Genomic DNA, 22,908 nt, shown 5'->3' on the forward strand with positions numbered 1-22,908 from the left:
CATCTAATTTGCTGGAAAAATGAGATGCCGGACTTGCCAAAGGAGCTCGGGCGCCGGCAGTGATATGAAAGCGGTCCGTGAGGGATCGAGGCTGCATAGATATCTGTGTGACCTTTAGTGTTCTGCTGCAGACAAATTAGACCTCTACCTAACCCGTTGTGCGTGGGCAAGCATTATGACTTTTCTTTGCAAAGAGAGCAGCATTTGCCAATAAAATCATCCCAGCAGTCCGGAGAGCGAGCCCGGGTCAATGTCACGGTTATTGAATAAGTATTTCTGTTACACCTGCGGCTGTTCAGTGAATATTGCAATGATTTTCTCTCAGACCAGTATTTGGTTTAATCTGCGTTTGGATTTTCGGTGTGCAGACTTCTCTTTTCAGAACTGTCGTCACCTGAGCCAACTTATGTGTAGTCTGAGACTGCGTCATCACTGCTAAAAGCTGCCGTTTCTCCACAAAGTCACTTCTAAAACAGCTTTCACTGATTTCCAGCAAGGAAAGCTCTAGTCCAGTTATGCAAGTTATCCTTATACTCCGCAATTAGCTTTCTACCTACCTGCTGTTCCCTTGTTTCTATACTGGGAGTTCAGTGGATCATGTTTTCGTTTTTCATGTTTTGCTGAATTATTAGCTAGATTATGAGTTCACAAAGCAAACACAAAGCATAAAAGAGAACCAGCTTTAGAGCTTAAAGCAAATCTGTGTTATAAATGTCACTTTAAGAATAACCATCAGGCTTAGATGATAAGCATCTGCAGTGTTTTCAGCGTACGTTTTATATTCCCCAGAACATTATCATAGTCTCCCGGCTGCAACTGCAGCCTTCAACCTTGAATACGTGTGCGGGGGAAAGATTGAAAGTGTCTTTTTACTGGAACAGATCGATGACGGCCCCAAACAACGGGAATCGCGAAGCCCAGACGCGACCTGCTTCGGGATGGAAAAGCTTTGGGTCTCACAGGCAGAGAAGTCTCTGAGATATAGACTTCACATTTCACCCCTCCCTGCACACAACACGAACACGCACATAACCGACCCTGTGCATGTTGCTCCACACCTGTTTTTTTTAAGACCACAAAGAAAAGAACAAGGACAAATCAAATCAGCATCCAGGATACAGTTTTGATAAACAACCTCTACTCAGAGAGATTCTCCATAAAACACGGAAACACACATACGAAGCCCATCGGAGGCTTCCATTTTCCATCTGCTGCTGCAGCTCACCATTCAATAACACTCGCAGAGATGAATGTAATGAGCGCACATCGGTGTCACTACCGCTCGTTTTCGCTTTGCTTTTTGGATTCTGAAGCTATAAATGTCTTATACAATTTCATATATATAGAGTGTTCAGAAGCCTGGAGAGGGAAGAAAACAGTGATAGAAGAGACATGAGGAGGACGCCATAATGTGGGGATTTATTGGGAGAGCTTCTACACCTAGGATGCTTAATTCATACTTTATACGTGAACAAATACCCAAACATATAACGCACTGAGTAAGATTAACACCTTTTGGATTTTTTTTTCCGTCCTACTGCAAATTTTTTCCCATTGTGTTATTTTGTAAAAGTTCAAGATTTATCATAATTAGCTTCTTGTTCTTAGGTTCCATGGTTTTAAAAGCCCCAAAAAGGTCATGAGTCTGTTATAGTTTATTCTCCATGCTACAAGATTAGTATTTATCAGCAATGTACACAATTGCACTGTTATGTGAAAAAAAGATTAAATCCAAACTGAAGATGTAAACAGCTTTAGCTTTAAATTATGGTGACTTGTAGCTATGACATTTCCACTGTGATTTCTTTTGACGTAAAAATAAACTATACTCTAAACATTTTATATGGACATCGGGTGCAAACAGGTGCTACAACGTCAGATGGGCTGTGCAAACGTTAAGCATAAGCAGATACATTAACAGATATAGCACATAAACTGAAGTTCTGTAAATAAATACATAGTCCAAATACTAACAACTTTTTGATTATTTTTTTTCTCACTTATTTCCTTTCAAAGCCAAAGATTGTTCCCTATATTCGTTCAACTTCACACATTCAGTCCCTGAAAGAAGAATATAAAAGGTTGGTGAGTCAAACCGAGGCGAAATGAGTTTTGTGCAGCATTCAGCATTTTGTTTCCATATCGAGTGTCTCTTTTATATGGTGCATGTATTTATTTATTGCTAGTGCGCATTGATTAAGTTGGGCTCAGTCTATTTAAGAAACCATCTGCTTGGAACCAAGAGAAAGAGTAATTAAAACAAAATTGCTGCTTAATAGAATTCAGAAAAAAAACAAATGCAATTTGTGAGCTACTCTTTTATGTTTTTTTCATCCCGCTGCCAAATACAATTCATCCTCGACAGCATTCAGCGAACGTGCTCAGTGTGACGAGCAAAAACCCGAAAGCACTAAAAACGCAAATTCACACAGGAGGGATGTGAACATATGTTCAAATATCCACTGAAAACGGATACTGAAGAAGGTGATTTGAATATACATGTAGTCCAAGATGCCAATAATTAAATTCAATAAATTCAACTTAAAAATGATTTTATTGCCGACTGTAACAATCGCGTGAGTGCTATAAACCTGTGGGTTTTTTTTTGTTGTTGTGCAAATTAAAAAACGTATATCTTTGAATATGTCCATATGGGGTGAGGTTAATGAGACAACAGACTTAGAAGGAAACACATTTCATGTTGATCTTAGAACTGAAGTACGAAGAAGCACAACGATCAGAGCAGAAATATCCCTGAGGTCTCAAATCAAGGCAGCTTGGTTTGCGCATCGAGTGGTGCCAAATATTTCAGAAAGAGGAGGGCTGTGATAACGGCAGAGCAAAATCAAGGGGGTCCACGTGTGAAAACCAAGACCCCGGACCGACCCGCCCAGAGTAAAGGTGAGCGGCTCCATAACTCAAGAGACAGGGACGTTGTCTCGGTCCTGTCCTGTTTGCTCTCAGTATCGAACCATTTGACCCAGAGATCAATCGGCGTGGACCTTTTTTTTTTTCCTCGCAGATGCCGATGCCTCGGTAAGAGGCTTAATAATAAAAGTGATGCAAAATTGATGGGCGTACGTGTGGCTGTGCACAACGACGCCAAATTCACAATGCTGTCTGGGACCAATGATAATCACATCAACCAAAACACGAGACAGGACATAGAAAAGCGGTCCACGTGGACATTAAGCAGTCGGATCAATGCAGGGAAAATTAGTATTTTTGCCTCGGGCCTTGTATTAATTTGAATCCCTGCCAATAAAAGAAACCACTAAAACAGAATGGGATGAATGTATTTAGGGAAGGGAAGAAACTGTTGTAAGAAGCACACAACTTCTACTGCAACAAGCCGGCTGGAGGAGATGTGTCCGTACGGATGCAAAATGTGCAGACATCTCCGTAGAGTCGCTGTGGGCTGGAGTGAATCCAGAAGTATTACGACGTGTAATCTCCGAGTGTTCCATTTTATACCGAGGCAATGCGGCCAAAGTGGTGCTGAAGGATAATGACTTGTGGTGGAAATCCTACTCACAGCTGGCAGAAAACACATTACAAGAGAGACCGGCTCGGAACTGTCCGCGCAGACCCTTAGTTATGGTACAAGAACTATCTGAGAAAAATCCCTTTAAAAAAAAAAAAAGTGGACAAAGATGAACTCAACATGAAATAGAGGAACTAGATTTAAGAAGTCTGCACTGTGGGGGTTTTATGGACGATGTTTTATAAGCGTTGTAACACAGAGACACTGCATAACTAGTTTTAAAGAGTTCACCCCCCACTTTTTGTATTTATAAGCTAATAAAAAGTGTGTGTAAGTGATCACCTGCAAGCAAAGTGCTTCGTACCCCTTTTGTGTACTTCAGCTCCTCACTATGATAACAGGCCTAAACCTGTAAATCACCTCCAAGTGATCACCAACCAGGTAAAGTAGCCTCGGAAATGGAAAACACACACCAAATCTACCCGGGAGGCGGGAGAAGGGGGGGGGGGGGGGGGGGGGAGAGGGGGTGTGTGTGTGTGTGTGTTTCGGACTACTCACTCAGACACTCGTTGGCGAAGTCCCCCGTGGCCCTGAACCAGGGCCTGTCCTGGTAGAAGGGCTGACATCTCTGGCAGTCGTCCCCCGCCGTGTGATGTTGGCAGGAGCACACCAGGCCCCGGCGCTCCGACGCCACGCACTCGCTGGCGTGACCGTTGCACTTACATCTGTGGGGGGGGGGTGTAGGGGGGGGGGGTAGTTATTCCTAACGCACACAGTGGATGGCGGGCAGAGCGAAAAAAAAACTTCCACCTTCCACCAGGAGTTGTCGCTTCATATTATCTCCAACGAGCATGATGACGGCTCGGGATGAGGGGAGGAGGGGGGGGGCGGGTAATTTACCCATCAGCCCCGGCGTTACTCCACTGTGCACCGTTGACGCGCTCAGTCTGTCCGACAGAGGACACGGCGAGTGTTTGTTTGTGTCAAACGCTCACCGGCAGCATTTAATTTGTACCTTTACATTACGGAAACAGGATTTAATAAGTGTTTTTCTTTTTCTTTTTTCCCACAAACAAGGAAGCCCGTTTTCTTTTTTTTTCCCTCCCTCCCTGCCTGCAGAAAGTCTATCATTTCCTCGGCAGCACGCTGGCAGCGACGCCCCTCCCTGTGCGTAACATGTCCTGGCAGCGTTGTCGCTTCTAGTCAAGTGGCAGCGGTTGGGGGGGGGACGGGGACGGGGGGGGGGACTTGTCTCCGAGTGGCAGCCTCTGTCAATTTAGCCAGCTGTCGTGGATCCAGACGCTTGCCCGCCCGAGGCTCAGAACCAGTTATTTCCGTTCACGCAACAAACCCGTTGACTCCAAAGTATTTCCCGATTCCGCGGCATCGAATCTTTCCGCCAGACTCGACGTGGAGACTAAAATGACATGTCGTTATCACGTTAGGCCCGAGTGACGAGTAAAAAAAAAAAAAGAACGGACTCCCGGGGGTACCAGCACAGTTCTTCTCCTGCAGAGGTTCAACTCGCGGCTACGGCTGCATTGATATTCTACACCAGTCACGAGGCGAGTAGGAGCGGGCCGACCCGACCCGGCGCGGCGCTGAGGTGTGAAGGTACAGGAAGCTAAAGGCTTACGGCTAACCTGTTTTTGATGTGGGTCTCTCCCACCCCAGGTGTTGCTGGGTAATTTGTCCTGCTGCTGCACTGATCCTAAACGATTATGACATGTGTCAGATTACATTTAGATTCTGCCTGAAGGAGCTCATCTCAACTACTTAACCGTCTACTTCCAGCTAAGGCTCGACCGGGTCCGCCCGCGTCCCCGGCACCGCGTCCCCTCTCATTACTTTGAGTAATAAAGCGAAAGAAGCGAAAGCACAGTGGGGGATGTTCCAGGTTTACTCTCGCCTGATGGCCGCCTGACAGACAGCAAGGTGTCTTTTTCTAATCAGTTAAAAAAAAAAAAACAGTTTTCCTAAAAGACGGTCGGCTGGTCACGCTTTGGTGTCTGTCCTCTTTGAGCGGAAGTTCACTCGGATACATTTTCAAATGAGTTTTGGACGAAAGGTAACAATGGACATTATATTGTATGTTTACACTGAATGCAGGGATACATAATACCACCTCTGGAAAAATTATAAATAATAAAGAATTTCCAGGAAGCTTGGGAATAAGACTTTGCGATTGTAAACAATGTTTTACTGAATGATGTTACCATAAATAAGCTGTTTGGATTTGATCTGGCAAGGAATGGCCGGACGCCATTGACCTGCCGAAAGAGGCCGGGCTCCTATTGGCTGGATTCCTAACACACTTAATCGTTGGAAGTCAAAAATGGTAAATTAAAAATAATATTGGATTTATTGCTCTACCCTCTCTGAAAAACATTTTGGAAAATGGGACATGATTGATTGTTCTATATTCAACCAAAAACTATAATCCTTCCGACACTTAATTTATTTCTTTAGGAACCGCTCCAGAAATGTGTGAGACATTGGAAAATGCACGCCGTGGCCTCAGAAGCTGTGCTTTGTACGCCTCACCACCCGCCTCCGCCTCAACAGGCAGCTGTTCCGTTTCCTCCACAATCGAATTTGGCAAAGCGAAATAATATTATATAAAAACGCATTTTGTAACAAAAAGCTTCTGCGTTCCATCGCGTTTGAAATAGCCGCAAGCAGTCAAATGACCAAAAAATACAACAACAACAAAAAAAACGGGCGCTTTTTGCAGGCGGGTGTCTCTTACCTGCCGCCCACGGAGAAATCGGAGATGGCATAGAAGTACGAGCGCAACACTTTGGCGTCCTTGAAGAACTCGTCTCCAAAGGTGTTAAGCCTGTCCAGAGAGACGAGCAGGTCAGTGGCTGTGACCCATTCCTGAAACAGACAGAAAAAAAAGGGCAGGGGGAGGAGAAAGGACCAGTAGGGTGAGAGGGACATTGGGTAAAACATCCACTTGAGTGTACAAGGATGAGGGAAAGGAGCATGTGCATATAATGAGTATAAAAAATGAATTGAAGTTAACGTCAGCGGATAAATGGAGACAAAAGCCAGAATATAAAAAAAGAAGAAAAAAACCATGAGAGAGTAGCTACAAGGCTGCAGCCGTACTTCAGAATAATGGACGGCACATGGCAGAGCTCCCTTCCCCCCGATATGATTAAAGCCGCTCTGTTTGAGCCCACTCCGAAAAGGTAAAGACGGGATTGAAGCGAGCGCGGGAGAAGAAAGCGCAGAGGGATAACACAAACAGAGGGGAAAGGCAGAAGGGGAAGTGCAATAGTGGGGCGCGAGATGAAAGCGAGGAGAGGTTAGAGGGAGAACAAATGACAAGAGGAGTCCTGCTTCTCCACAACACAACTAACTTTAAAGCAAATAGCCGAAGAGAGAAACTTTCTGTCTGTTCCTCCGCTGGATCGGGACTCCGGCGTTTATGAGGCTGTACGTTTTTGAAGCTTCTCCCAGCAGCCTCTTTGAAGTGTGGCAATTGGGGGGAGGGGTGGGTGGGGGGGGAGATTTGAGAGGACGGGCCTCAGACTTAAAAACACATGTGATGAGTTCATCTGTTCATGTTCGTCTCAGTTCTTCATCTTGGAGTGTGTAGAGCCCACGGCACTATTTATTTTGCCTGTAACGTGTCCCCTGTGCCACCGCGTTACCATGGCAACAGCGGGCTCCTCAGGGAATACGTGCAGACAATCAAGTTCTCCAGAGGATAAATCCCAATCGCTTTAGTGCCCCCCCCCCAGATGTCTATAGCGCATTTAGGGATTTGACCAAACGTGAGATGATGAAACAGCATTTTCAATGCAATGCTCTTAGGAGTGAAAAAAAGCGGCTTAATTGGTTGGGAGCAAAGAATTGAACAAAGGTGACACAACCCCCCCCGAGGCTCAAAGATACCTCAGGTGATCTTTCTCGGGTAAAAATAGCACTGCAGTAAAAGTTAAGGACAAAGTTCACTTCATAAGGCGGGGGTGGATTACCATCCGTTGTGTTTCAAAGTGAAAGGTCTTGGGTTTCAGACCCCGTGCTGGGGCATCAAAAGGTCGTAGCTCATTCCTCAAACATCTGGTGTGAATATGTCTCACATGTGTTTGAGCCGGGGCATCAATGGTGTCAGCATTGTCCGTAAATAGCAGAGTTCTGTGCACTTGGCAGCTTGCTGCAAATCTCCATCACGTCGTTTTGCAGAAAGAGAATATTGCCCTCTCGCTCACCCTTGTATCCGGTGTCTTTTTTTGCCCTCTCTCTCTCTCTCTTCATCTTTGCGCCCTTCCCCTATCTCAAGCGGTCTTCGGGATGCCTGGACACCTCTGTGCCGTGGCCGCCTATCGTGGGCTACGGAGCCTTTATTTTGTAGTAACTGCAGTGTTGCAGAAAGATGGCCCGGCGTGATATTGTTCCAGTACCCGGCTGATCGACTTTGGCCCCTGCTTGACATGGTTCCACATGGCTAATGGGGTTTGGGAGACTGTGAATGACCCCGTCGCCCTGCAGAGAGGGAACCGATGCTGATTCTGTATCCTGTTTTACACTGCCTGGACCCGCGCTGTACGAGAGGTGAGCGGTGGGATCTGGGACGGGGGAACTTATCTGCAAGGCAGCACTTTTATGCAAAGTCGAAGGGCAGTAAGACGAAAATGGAGATGCAACGTAACTTTTGGTTTAGTTCTGCAAAAGAAACAAGGGGTCAGAACAAGAGATTGTAAAAGCGGGACAGGAAGTACTGTATATCCTCAGACTGTATGCTTAAAAAACATGAATTCTCTTTGATTAATAATTGTTTCTATCTTGTCGTCTAATGCCGGGTTATCTCTGGCACCAAGTGAAGTAATCAAAATGTATTCTAATGTTCCCGTAATGATAATACGTGCCCTTTGCACAATGATTGAGGCTTTCAATCAATAAAGGCCCTGAATGAACGCAACGTGCGTGGAAACAGGTGGCGGCGAGAAACAGAAAATGTTGAAAATGAATAGTTGCCAAACCCGCAAAAAAATTACACAAAAAGAATAAAGGAAGTAGGTAAAATGCATACATTTTGCACCAATCAGCCGCTTTCTGAGCCTCGCTGCAAATGCACGCCAATTCAAATCAACAGTAATAGCAGCATTACGGGAATTTATTGGCGTCTTTAGAGAGTTGTTGGTATTTGAAGCTGTTACGGAATGCAAAGTCCCCCAAAAGTACTATTATATAAACAATTATATACATTTTTCTTCCCTACCTCTCTGTTAATTGCTCTTAGGTGATTTTGATGAAATAGCTCTCTGGCAACCACAAAAAAAGAGCTTTAGTTGAAATTTTATGAAAATCTAGCTTAAAGGAATATGTAATATTTCCCAAAATAACGAGGGTAGGTCGCCCTGGACGTGACCTGACCTTTTGTAAAAATCATTTAAAAAAAAAAAAAGGATTAGCATAAACTGCTGATGATTATTGTTGACGATCATGACAATGCATCACACTCTCTCCTCTAATAACGAGAGAGAATTCTGCCTTTACTGTTGTGTCCCGCATTCCAGCTCTCAGCCTTTAAAGACCAGCGGGGGAGGGACGATGATGTCTCTTAAAACGCATTTTTAAAGTTCTTACTTACAGCACAATAGAAGCAAATGCTCTCTATTCATTCATCACGGCCTACGCGGCGGCCATTATCATTTTCGAGGAGTTGTTAGCCATGCCTCGGTGGAGCGGCGCTAACTGCGGCGGGAGAGGAAAGTACACATTGTTCCAAATATCAGGCGGCGCGCTGAGAGCAAGGGCTCTTTCTTTGGGTTAATTAGCAGTCAACCCATTGCACGTCATTTCTGCAAACCACAGCAAAAGCTTAATTAACTTTGATTCTCACTCCCTCGGAGTTTGTGCCCGCGGTGCCGCAGTGGTGCTGAAGTAGGAGGGGGGGGGGCAACGAGCCGGTCCTTTGCTTGAGACAACAACGGTCCGATGACACACACACACACACACACACACACACACACACACACACAGTTCATTTTCGGATGCTATCCGCGGCCTTCACCTGTTCCATCGCTCTTGTCTCCTTGGTGTCTCTGTGGTGTTTTTTTTTTTTTCCCCCCATCTCTCGTGTCCTTGAGTCAGTCTCCTTGACCTCTGAACCCTCTGGCTGCAGGCATCGACGGAAAAAGAGAGCCGCTTCCCTCATTCGCAAGTTAATAACTTTTTAATTGAATTGCTTACGTTCACTCTGGCCTCAATATGTTTTTTTTTTCTTTTTTTCTACTCGTTGTCATTCAATAAGGGAGCGCCAATTTGCCACACTGCTTTTCTAGAGAGAGGAGGGAGATGGAAATGTGTGTGGAGGGGGCATGGTGGCGGGGTGGGGGGGGGGGGGGGGCGGGTCTTGGACTTGTGGCTGAAAAGGCGCACAAACAGTTTTTAATGGGTGACTAAACAAATTCAATTAGAATTGAAAAAGCAGCTTTCATCCCGTGCGGTGTTGTTAAAGTAAGCCATTACACCTTAGAGCAAAACATCTAAACGCTACATGCCACAAGGTGAGCGTTGTTTATTCTAAAGTTAAAGCCTATGGCAACGCAAACGCGACACGTTTAGACGCCTGGTGTGACAGATAACACTGTTCAGGTGACATGTACATGAGAAGAAGAAAAAAAAAACACCTGTGTCACGTCATGTTTGTTCTTCTTTCTATGTAATTTTGCCCCGACCTCTGGAAATGACAAGGAGATCTATTTTAAAAAGCAAGAAGATGAAGCTTGTGAAGTCTCTACGGTGAAACTAAGCGCTCTTCAGACTGAGGCACAAGCGTTAAATCTGCAAAGGGATTAAAATGCTAATAAAACAGGCGGAATGCAATTCCTGTTTTAAGCCTCATGCAATATGCATGAATATTCTGTATGAGCCATGAGCAGAGGGAAGAGGAACAGGGATCGTTTGGGAATGTTTACGTAGCGGCTACAAACACTGACACAAACGCCCAAAACTCTAAACTGTCATTTCTTCTCCCCGAGAAGTCCATAATAACTGCAGCATCCATTCAAGGCTCGTTTTTTTTTTAAATCCATCTGCTGTCTGTGGCGGACGGCGTCCGTCAATGCGGATGAAACGCCGTCGGCTCTTGCTTTTGCACCTCCGGGGTATCAACGGTCCTGCCGCATTAGCTGCGCAACCGCTCGCTTCGGATGACAAAATGCTGGAAATAATGGACGGCAAGTGCTTTGAGCGCTTCCTCTGATTGCAATAACTTAATAAAAAAACTCATTTTGCCTGATAAACACAAAAAGGCGTCTGTGTTTTGCAGCGGCTAATCAGCGATTCCAATCACAGCGCTGACATTTCTCTTCACTTCTCTCCTGCTAAACGTTAACATGAGCATACGAAACGTAGTGCCGACGCCTGGGCGGACATGCTGAATTAAAGCAGGTCATGTTGACCATGTGCAGCCGATATAATTAGGCTGGTTAGCGTGCTTAGCTCAGATGAGCTAATTCTCAAGCTGACGGGCACTGGTCATTCATCTCAGCGAGGTTTTGCCTTCGGTAAAAAGTAACGAGGAGGCCTGAAGTTGGCGTTTCCTGGAAATCCCCGAAACCCTAAACGCTGCATTCCACTAAGCCGCCTGCAGTGTTGCAGTGCCGCTCGCTGGGCTCAGAACGACGGGTCAACAAGCCAACAAAGCGGCCTCCGGGCCTTCAAATAGAAACTAAAATTGGTTCTTTAAACAAGAGGGGAAAAAAAACGACTTTCTGGATTTGTGTAAGAGGTTTTCATTTATTGCTCAAACCAATGGCTAATATAACCTTGCATGTACTGTAATCCCTTCTTTTATGTACCTTTTCTCCTCGTTTTTATAGGATTTCATCTCAACTGGTGACCACTATTTTCTCACCGACATTGATAGGCCTCTGTGTTTTGCTCACTACCCCCTGTCTGTCCCATCACCGTCCAAATAGAATTGAAATCGGAGATATAATGAAAGAAATTGTGCAATTGATTCGCCTTTCATACTAATGGGAGAACGGATCACAGTCAATTACGGGTCTTCTCGTCTCGTTGTTTAAGACGGAGGCAGAGAGGGAGGGCGGAGCGAGGGAGACGGGGTGTTTGGCAGCTCTGCTGGGAGATTTACCACCCAATCTATGTATTCTTGGCTTATATTGATCCCCCACAGCTTTACAATGAGTGGGTCGATGTCATTCAAAGCACACTGAGACCCAGCCAACAACACCATTAGTAGGCAGGCCTTAATGTACTTAAGTACTCGAAGGCCCCCACGCCGACCACCCAGGAGCCCCTACGTCTGTCTTCACATGGCTTTGGCGTGAAATTAAAAAAATTAAAAAACTGGAAATGTTCGAGAGCGGTTAATGAGAAGTACCATATGTCCTGCTGTTATGAAAGAGTCATTTAAGGATCAAAATGGGGTTGCATTTATAGACAAGAAAGGAAAAGCCTGGCTTGTATATTTCTGTACGGTGAACACAAGCCATTTGGTGAGAGTCTGTTGAGATGAATGAAGCGATCCTGCAGAGGCAAAAACTCATTTTAAAGTAAAAATAAAGATGTAATTAAGCTACTCAGCTTGAAAAAAATTGCATTGTGTTCATTGTAAAGCTTCATGACAGCGGCCATTAATTCAACAAATTTGTGTACAGCGAAAAAATAGAAAGGATTCTAAAAGATTAACTTTTATCTTTACTTCAATGGGCTATTGCTTAAATGTGGTGCATTGCATTTTCCCCCTCCATAATTATTTAATGTGTAACAGCAGTTCCCACAACTCGATGAATTAAATCCGATCTGGACTTTTGATACTGATCTTAATTACTTTCCACAAATATAATGAATCATTCAATACTTTACCATAATAATTTATTGAATTGTATTTTACATCAGGAGAAGTTTTAATGCCCTGGCATAGATGTAACAGGACGTTAAGTGCCAGAGTGTTGAATGGAATAGAACCGAGTTAGAAACAGGAAAACGCATGCAAACAAGGACATTTTTCAACAAAATACTGCTGCGAAACCCCCCCCCCCCTCACTGACTAACGCGCGTGTTCATTCCAGCGAGGCGACAGCAATCGAGACAGGAAGACGCTTGGAAACGCGGAGGGACACCCGTGTGAGTCAAACCCTGAGGTGTGAGAAGTCAACCCCCCCCACCTGCCCCCCCCGTTCGATAAGCTGAGTCATTGGGACGTTGAGGTCGCGAGCCGTAACAGAAACGCTTTTAAGATCCGGCGGAAAATCTAATTTGAAGTTGCCGGGGTCCACGGAGGGTTCACCAGGTGTTAAAGTGCTTTCGCTATGTCTGTTATTATCTTGTGTGTCGTTTGGGAAATACATGCTGTTGTAGATTGAGCCCAAAAATGACCTCCGAGTACAACAATGAATCCAACGGCGCCGCCGAAAAGTTCAGCCTTCAACGTGAACATCGGTCCTGTGGAATCCTTTAATAGAAATGTTGCAGCTCAGGGTGCACGGACGCGCTCGCCATCACGACGCCAGCATGCCGAGGTGTGCGCGTGTACTGTTTAGGGTTCATTCAGTGTGTTGGCATGTTGACGTGAGCGGTGACGTTGTGTTTTTGTTCCTCATAATATTCTCTCTTCAAGTAACCAATGTCGGGTTTGATAACTACTGAAGCTGCAGAAAAACGAACATGTTCGATAATTTGGTGTGCAGAACATTAGCAGCTTCACACAACAAGTTGTTTTTGGGGATTGTCTCACGTTGCAGGCAGAGTGTGAGAACACTGCAGAAGGCCCAGCACCAAACAGTGTCCCTCACAAAGTGTTTCACTCCTACCTCAAGATGCGTTAACTAATGTCCTCCTCATGTTTTATGTTTCTCTTACTTTTTCTCTCCCAAAAAATAACATTAAATTCTTCTATAACTTGTACCAGTAGACGGAGTTATATAAACAGACTAGTGTGCAGGGATTAATCAGAAAAAGGACAGTTTAATAACCTTCGAACAGCTAAAGCAGGGTGTTTTTTTTAATGGAAAGCATTTTTATGAACAATCTACTGCAACAAAATAAAAGAACTACTAAAGCAGGATGTGAAGAAAAGGAACACACTCTGAACAGGAAGTGGATGCGTCACCCAAAGCCGGGAAAAAAATAAATAAAATGTCTTTGCTCTGCTCTGCTCTGCGGCTCAGTTTAAGCTCGAGAGCGGAAGCGGCTTCACTGGCTCATCCTCCGTTATGAAACGGGGCGACTCTCGAGGAGAGCTGCTGCCTTCTCCTCCGTGGGGGGTCTCAGACATGTCAGGTTTATGAGAAGACAGCATCCGGCACAGAGAGTGTGTGTGTGTGTGTGTGTGCAGGCAGAGGTGCCATGTGTAGCTCTAAGGTCTTGTAAGCTGCATCGCACTATTCTGCTTTTGGAATCTAACGTTCAATTCACAGAGCTTTAACAATGTAAATAAAACGGATGGCGGGATAATGTGATAATTTTCTGTATTACGTTTAAATCTAAACTTCATATTGCAGCTTTTGAGCAGAAACTACATCAAATCTGTTAAAGGGAAGGGTTGAATAAAGAAATTCAGAAACACTGGGCGAAGGCACACACACACACCATTAATCTGCCCCCGAGTCCGTCCGCGGTTTGCTCCGGCAGTTTTTCATTGAACGTCGCATTCACCCATTTGAAGCACGACATATTTCACAGCAGAGTTTCAAAACGTCCAGACGGAGCTCGGGGGAATATTGAAACCTGGGCGTACTATAGCAAAATCATCTTTAAATTGATTTATAACAGCCACATGCAGCCCACTGCGAATATATCGGAGGGGGGTGGGGGGGGGGGGGGGGGGGGGGGAGCTGAGCAACACAAACCCTCCAATAATCCTCTCGTTGTAACTTTTAAGAAGGTCAGGGTGATGGTTTCTGTCTTTGGGAGCAGGTTGTGGTGTTGCAGGGTCACGCCGCATGTCCTCAACTCGTCTTCCAGAAAGATAACCGCACTCCTCTGGTTTAATGATGTGGAGGAGGACAGCTTCCTCCACAGCCAGTCGCTAGTCTCGACTTGCTCACAACATTTTGGGAGAAAGGTCACTCAGACGAGAGAAGGACTGATTCGCGGTGCCGTATGCTTTAATAAGCCAAGACCACGGTTTTAAGACCTACGTGTTTGGGTTAGAATTCCAAATGCCGAACAGTAAGAGTGGGCCTTCTGTACCCACACACACTCATCGAGGTGGGACTGCGAAACAATAAGTTAGATTTATAATCCTTTAATCATCACGGGCCGCTCATGAGGGCGGGTCTTAATAATGCATACTTTACATTGTTTTACTGTAGTATTGCTTATTATTTATGCTTATTGTTGCAACAGCAAATTTTAGGGGCATTTTATTGTAGTTTTTTTTTTACAAACAAAATGATAGAAATGTTTTTTGCTAATCATGTTATTTCTTACCCTACAACAACCACTCTTGCTACAATTTGGCGACCAGCAATATTCATGTTTTCATGTACGTTCAGGCACTCAGAGAAAGTGATTATAAAAACTCAAATGAGAAAACATTTGAGGAATCCAAGGAAAAAACAGAACGTTTTTATTCCATCAATATTTAATAGAACCCATAATCTTTTTCTAATTTCCCCAACGTGCATTTGTTGCTGAACACGAACGCAAACCTCTGATCTTTGCCACTAGCCTTTCATGTATTCACAGAGCTACACAGCTGATATATTGTAGATATTTCAGCTTGTCTTCGTTTTTTAGATCTGTCTTCTCACTTATATTATAAATATATATTTTGACTGTATATTTTCGCGCCAATTGGCCTATAAGTTACTAATTAAGTAATACAGACACCTGGAATTACAGAGATTTATCAGAGAAAAGTCTTTCACTGAAGTAGGGAGGCCAGACGCGTACAGCACTCTAGGAGAAGGAGGAGAGCCGCCATTAAGCGCTATATTTACTCGTTTGTAGCCACGCTTTACTGTGTCCGCCCCTCCTTGACTCTCCCCCCAAGAGGCCGCCATTAATTCAGCTCAGCCCTCTCAAAAGCTTCATCAATGTTAATCAGAGCTAAATATAACCTTACATTCCCTTCAGCTGCCTTAAAAGAAGGCTTCAGGTCTTGTTTGTGTGAGTATATGTTTGTTTTTGTAAAAGTTTACGCCTGAGGCGGCGGTCCCGATAACGTACAAGACGCTATCTACATAATGAGAGCAGCCCTTTGTGGCTCCAGGTGAACGGTAACCTTTTTTTTGTGTGGTAATTTGTTCGCATATATTATTCATCACACGTTTATGGAAAGAAATATGGCAGAGGTCAACTCGATTGTATATCATCAAATATGGATTCAATGTTATTAAATCGAATCCACTCAAAAAAAGCAAAAGGTTTGGGGCTGTTTTTCCTATTTCTTATCTATATAAACACGTGTCAATTAAAATATTTATTTTGCACTATATAACTGATTAATTCCACTACATCCAGTAATTAGATTAAGTGTGTCAGTTGTGATCATTCTGCAAAATTGGCCGCGTTGACCAAAACACGTGAATAAAAAAAATAAATGAAAGAAAGAAAGATCCTTTCGTGCAAAGACACAAAAAAACAAATTGGCCCCTCACCTTCAACACTGCGCTTTGGTCGAAGTTGTACGCGCTGGGCCGCCCCTCCAGGGTGGAGAAGGCCACGTTTCCCCCGGTGAGGGGGGAGATGTCGCTGAACTCGTCCGTGCACAGAGCGGTCCTCTCGTCATCCCCCGGGCGGATGTAGGCCCCGGCGTCCTTCCCGTAGGTCTTCCTGCACGAGGCGCTGTAGAACTGGTAAGGCACCCAGGGGCCACCTTCCTCCGTGCGCTTGTAGATGGCGAAGCTCTCCGGCCGACTGGTGTAGAATTTCAATCGTACGTAGGTTATCTCGAAGGCCTTCCCTGCGGAGGGGAGATGTGATTAGCCTTGAATGGAATCGTTGAAAGAATTACTGCTGGAACTGGATCCATTGTAGCTACGCAGTTAGATCAGGGCTGGTTGTATAAGAGACAAATACTGCGGGGGCGATAGTTTAGGGCCCAGGAGCAGAGGAAAGAAAAAAAAAAAGAGACATAATTGCATTACTGTAAGAAGGAAAACAATGGGGGACCGGCTTAATTTCCTGTGCCTCTACGCGGGATGAATGAACGTCGTCCCTGCAGGAGGAGAAGAATAGCCAGGATTATTTCCTCATCATCCAGCTTATAATGGGCCCCAGAAGTGGAACACAGGTCAAAGGAAAAAGACACAAAATGTCTGTTTTTCTTCTCATGAGAACTGTAGGGCCGAATAGATTAACGAGTTCAGAACCACGGGGAGGCGTTTGTCGGCTCACTTAGAATGTTGTCTAATGCAATCATGGGGGGAGGGGGGGTGTATGGCATTAAACCCAAACGATTATTGATTGGTATATTAAACGTGAGGCTTTATTTGTGCATCCACCATTTGTTTTTAAGGGGGGGGGGGGGGGGGGGGCAGAATTAAAGATGAGGCCTTTTCCATAGACCTGTATTCTACTTAAATACGACTTCAATCTGTGAAGAAAGAAAATGGGTTTCAGAGTCCAATCTCATCTAGAAGGAGATGCGCAGCAAACGAGGAGATGGAGCACACCCGGGTTTCCATTTCAGTTCGGGGATTTAGCGCATCCGAATAAAAGAGAGAGTAATTGGTGTGCCATCATAATTGAAGGAATGCCAGTAAAGTAGTTTTTAAGGTGCGTGATGATGAGTTGAGGGATGATTCTCACAAGCTACAGGGGGGGGAAGGTGAGGAAATAATGCATTGGAGCATCTTTTTTTGAAACATATTTCACACTCAGGTGGCTTGAATTAACTGCTGCTTTGGCTTCGTAATGTCTCCTCGTGTAGAGAAACAAAAGTGGAACCTTGATGATTTGCAACATCCCGTTCTGCAGAAAAGACGGCACCGTCTCTCCTAAATCGAGCAAACACAGCCTCGCTGCTTCTTTTTGATCCGGCGTGTCATTTCCTCCTGTGGTTTACTCACTGTGGACACTTCAAGCCGTAGCACTGCAGGCTACGAACCCTCATTCAAAGTCACACCAGAACGACGAGCAACACGTAGAAACTCTCTTAACGGGCGTCGTCATTGCCCTCTCTGGGATGCTTTTCTGCATCATTAGACACTAACTCTCAGCCGGCGCCGCACGTTCATAGGGGGACGCCGTCCACTGGTGCAGCCGTAATGACATCTGTTGCTTTTTTATCTCTGCCAAGTCAGATGGAGGATGCTCCGTGTCTTCTCTCCGCAGATATCGCTAATGGCATCTTTCCTTTAGGAGTCCCGAGATCGTTTGCTCGCTGCATGAGGCGAGCTCAGCCCCGCTGGGACGGAGGCTAAAACACAAAACATGAAAGAGGCAGAAGAGGAAACATTTGCCGGATGTCCCGTGATGAAATGCAGAGTAATTGCGAATGGTATTTGTGTGTCGGTTTGCATAACGCTTAATGATTCGCGATTCTGCATCCTTGTGCGTGTGCACAACAGAGGGGGTTTTAGCCACCAAATGTTAGCTGGGCAAAATAACTCACATATTCTATTGATGAAATACGCCTTGGGATAGAATTCACACATGTATTTTGGACTGCTCGGCTTGAAGCAAAAAGCCTGTATCTGTCTGCCGAGCGACATTTCTTTGGGAGGAACAGCATGGTGTCACTCCACTTGGACCGATCTGGAAACTTGTGCCATCACAGATCCAGAACTTAAAGACACCGACTAGGTCGGGGAGCTGCAGAAGCACCGCGTGCGACTCGCCGCCCGAGCCATTAGTGTCGACTAAACGCGGCGCAGGCCCGAGACCTCCTGGACCGAACTCGCCGCGCTCAATATTTACAATTTGTTTACTCCAAGCTGAGATTTTTGTGCTAAGAGCAAAGAGGGGGATGAGTGGATCTGTCTCCCATGTTGAGTTGTGACTCACGCCAATAGTCTGGCTCTGAGAGCGTCGTGCCAACTGGGCCAGACTTTAATCCTTGTTTTACTTCTGAGGCAGGATGTGGCTCGTCTTTCGGCAGGAACGAGAACCAGCTGCACGGTTTGTGTGCATCTCAACAAGTCTTTGTGGGAAAAACCTGACCCCCCAAATGCAGCCCAGCATTTTCGGCTCTCTCTACCCCCTTCTTCCTCGTTGTGTTTGGTTTACACCCCCCGAAGCAGCCCCCTTCCCCCTCCCCCCCTCTCCCTTCTACTCTTTCACAGAACCACTGTGACCTGGCTGCAAGATGTGTCCCTGCCTCCTACCGCTGTGTTTATCATCCCAGCATTTGCCTCTCGTCCTTTCAGGGAGAGCTTGTTTTGTTTGGAGGGCCAAAAGAACCCCCCCCCCCCCCTCCCCCCAGCCCAGATGGATCACAGAGCTTTCGTTTGGACCAACAAGATATTAATTTTCATAGAAAACATAATCATCATTCTTTGAAGAATGCTAGACGGACTCAAAAGTCTGTCTAGCATAGTTTGAAAGAGGGAGGGGGGGGGGGGGGGGGGGCAAAGGGCAATTCAGTCAGAGGGAGAGTCAGACATGTGGATGTTGAGATTGACTGAAGGATAACAACCCCCACCCCCCCCCCCCCCCCCCCCCCCCCCCTCCCCTCCCCCAGACGACGCACAAGCAACATTGGTGACTTCAAAAGAAAATAACTATAGATTATAAACAACGAAGCATCAAAACATGGCCAGAGGTCTTCTGGATATTGGAAATCAATGTTCTCCGTCTGATGGAGGTCGCTGTTTGCGTGACGCAACAGTTTGACCCACAGCTCTGACATTTTCAGCTTCTGCCATCAATTGGTCCCCGTCTCCGGTCGCTTTGAAGAAGGACTTTTTGATGGAGGAGGAAGAGGAGGGAGGAAATAGAAGACCAAACACACACTTTGCTCTCACCATGAAGGCACCGTTTGATGTTTTTTGGGGAGAAAAGCCTAGAAGCTAATTCACTCCCTTCATTGCAAAGAGTTGGATGAGATGGTTGATAACCTGACAGCATTTGCGTGTCTCCACACGCTGTTGGTCCAGACGACAACATATTAAACCAAAAACATGACACATTTAACAGCGTGGGAAATGCTGATGATTTCTACCTCGAACTGAGAAAACATAATGGATCTACTACTCCATTAAATAAAGGAGGCCCAGGGCATTGTACTGCATGAGATTCCTGTGCACGGCCTTACTGAGACACTCCTTTACACACACACACACACACACACACACACACACACACACACACACACACACACACACACACACACACACACACACACACACACCTCAGCAAATAAATGGAAGTAGGGTGGTAATTTCATAGATGCTTTGTAACATTAATCGCCACCACTTAATTCAGTTAAAGTGACGAATGTGGTGTGTTACTTGTTTCCGCGGCTTGGTGCCGCGCGGTAATGAGATAATGATGCTAATGGCTCAAGCTCGTCTCACATAACATTTTGTGAAACGAGAAATGTCTTCGGATGCAAATATATGCACAGTGTAAGAAAAGTGAGTCAAAGGCATTTTGTAAAAGGCAAATCCTCACCTCTGTGCTACTAACACGGGATAATGAAGCACGCTAAAAAGGCTCAGATTTAGCTTACGTGAAGTGTAATTATTATAACTCACATGTATGAGTTAAGTCAAGCTTTTCAAATGGTCAATAAAAGAATGGAATTGGAATTAAACAACATGCCACTAAATTCACTTCATCCGGTAGAAACGTGATCACATTAACATCAAATGTGAGAAACAACAAATGATTTGTCTGCAAGAGTTTGCCTCATTCTAAAATATAACGAGGTATTGCATGCATTTGTGATTCACGTGTTTTTCACACCCAAAGTTGTCCGTTTAACGATGCACTCGTGCTCACTGCATCATAGGTCGCATCAATTAGAACCACTAAAAAGGAAAAAGGCAGGAACAGACACTTTCCTCAAGTGGTACGAGAGCACATCAACTGCATTAGCGATTCATGATGTTGCTGCTGGGAACCAATCCGGCCCAGTCAAGCTGTTTGTTGTTTGGATGTTTAGCTGTCGATTAAGTTCCGACTGTAACCGCGTTACCCGCGGCTGTCATATTTTTATGAATTCCAAAAGTTGAAGTTTATTTTAAATTTATAACCGAGGGGGTTCTCTCCGAAACTCTGAAGCAGAGTGATTGCATAATTGCAGGTGACAGTCGCCATGCTGACCAAGTGCCCGGCTATGCAGAAATGAATGGCTGAGGGGTTGATGAAATTTACCTGGCTGGAAAGTAAGTGCACCGTTTGAATTCCAAATACAATTTATGCAAATGCATGGCTAACTTCAGCTGGTCTCTTGTCAAAGGTTTCTTTCCTGCCAAACTCTGGGCTTCAGCTGCTTATTTCATGAAAAATGAAGTGGCTTACTTGTGATTTATAGTCAGCTGCACAGTCTAGTTGCTGTGGGGAAACCTGATTATTGATGACATGAACACATTGAATTGAGCCTGCAGTAGAAGGCGATGAATTTGTATCGTAGCACACGTACGAAATGCGCACTGCAATGCAACATAGTTACAAAAAGCTTGATATTTGGCTACTGAAGGATAACAACCCCCACCCCAAATCACGCTACGTGTTTCTAGGGCATGCATATGCATTTGTGTGACTGCATTGTGGCAGAAAGATTCGGATGGTTTCACCAGCAATACCCACGGTGGTACGTGGGCTAACATCTAAACCTGGTCCTGCACTGAACCATCACGCCGTTGCTATCAAGGCATGCCAGATGCAAGAGTGTGTCCCCCCTCATCCACTTTAGACCCATGTGCTTGCAAACACTCCAAGCGTAAGCCACGTCTGGGCCAAAGTGTTTGTTTATGGAGGCAGCTCAGAAGCCTGGTCTGAATTATACAAAGAATGTGTTGCTAAGCACAGCTGTTCTCTTTTATGGATTTCCACATCCGTGGACTTGCAGGACTCAAAGCAAAAACATCAAGGATACTTGTGGCAGAGCCTTAACTCGACTATCCGCCCCGGCGCGCATCGATGTGGAGTCCCATCACCGGACTCTCTAACTCTGCACACCACCTGGACTGTGTGGAGTGCTAAATCTATTACTGATAATCAGATTGGAGTCCAGGACACAGCGAGTGCAGCGCGCGTTCATGCACTTGGAAATAGGACATTATATACAACATTATCGTAACAGAGACCATAATTGAACCCCGGGGGGCATATATGCTTGACTTCGATTACTCAGCCTGACCACAGACTACAGTCGAGGGAAGTAAAGGAAGGAAGAGTTGTCGGGAGGTCAGGCCTGAACCGGTGAAGTGCTGATGAGCTCTTACCCAGGTGCAGGGTGAGGTTGACAGAACTCGGGTGCTGGACTCCGTAGTACATGGACTGGCTCTGCCACCACGTGGGCTCCTCGTTCCTGTTGAAGTCTGTCAGGAGGCCGGCACTGTGGCTCAGGTCCGGGTCGGACGCGTCACAGCGGTGGCATGAGCGCGTGGAGCCGGTCTGCATGCAGTAGTCCTCGGGCGGCGAGCCGCACGCGTTGGACGCCACCACGCTGCGATTGAAGGCGACGTTCTCGAACTTGGGCATGCAGCGGCTCGGGCCGCCGGCCTCGTCGGAGCAGGAGTCCATTGCGGCCCAAGCGAGGAGGCTGCAGTGCAGATGGAGAGAGAGCAGCAGGGACGGGACGAGAGAGCTCACAGAAAAGGACGTTTCCATGTCTAAAAAAGGGACTTGAGAGAAGTAATCCACCAGGAAGAAATGAGTCCGGACTGTGAGCTTTGTTTGTCTACTCCCTCTGGTGAGTCTGCAGCATGTGCTTCCCCCTGAATGAAGTTGGCGCAGGACCCTCCTCTCATCAGGGGCAGCATAGGACAGGCAGAGGAGGGATCTTTCGGGGTGGGGGCTGCAGGGTAGAACAGGTCATGGAAAGTTCTCCACCTGCTGGCCAACGCAAGCGCCGCACCACTGTCTGCTGCTGTTTGACAGAAAAACACGTGACAACTTTAACTATGCCAGAGTGAGCTTGTTACACCTCTGAGTACCAAAGTGTACCTTCATTCATCACATACGGGGACGTAAAACATCATCCATATGGCGATAAATGCACTTAGCAGTTGGCCCCGCGGCGGGATGTCCTGGTTAATGCTGACTGGGGTAATTCAAGGTGGAAGACTGGAGGTGCTAAAAGTATCTGGAATATTTCAGGGTCATCTCCATGAAGGGATGTTGCTCGGGGGGGGGGGGTGCATATGTGACCTAAAGGGACAATTTATTTGCAAAAATAGAGGAGTGAAGCAGCTGCACTGCTTTTTCAGCAATATCCACTCAAGGCCCAGCCACCGTGAAAGTGAGAAGTGTTTTGCATATCCCTGTAACTCACACAGACTGCTCTGGGACCCAAGCAACGCATCCACCAGGGTCGAGGA

The 22,908-nt window shown here is 45.7% G+C and overlaps 1 protein-coding gene across 1 annotated transcript in view; it reads right to left on the reverse strand.

Annotated features, from left to right (window-relative positions):
* The window catches only part of lamc3 (laminin, gamma 3), a 66,834-nt gene extending 44,508 nt beyond the window's left edge, over positions 1 to 22,326 (reverse strand). The window contains exons 1-4 of the mRNA XM_037485188.2: positions 21,811 to 22,326; positions 16,075 to 16,379; positions 6,234 to 6,364; positions 4,043 to 4,209 (exon numbers count right to left, since the gene is read on the reverse strand). Of these exons, the coding sequence (XP_037341085.2) occupies positions 4,043 to 4,209; positions 6,234 to 6,364; positions 16,075 to 16,379; positions 21,811 to 22,198 (991 nt within the window). The 5' untranslated portion in view covers positions 22,199 to 22,326. The remainder of the gene's footprint in view (positions 1 to 4,042; positions 4,210 to 6,233; positions 6,365 to 16,074; positions 16,380 to 21,810) is intronic.
* Between the last annotated feature and the right edge of the window lie 582 nt (positions 22,327 to 22,908).

This window comes from Pungitius pungitius, chromosome 18 (genome assembly GCF_949316345.1).
Source record: "Pungitius pungitius chromosome 18, fPunPun2.1, whole genome shotgun sequence".
In the NCBI taxonomy this organism is placed as follows: domain Eukaryota; kingdom Metazoa; phylum Chordata; class Actinopteri; order Perciformes; family Gasterosteidae; genus Pungitius; species Pungitius pungitius.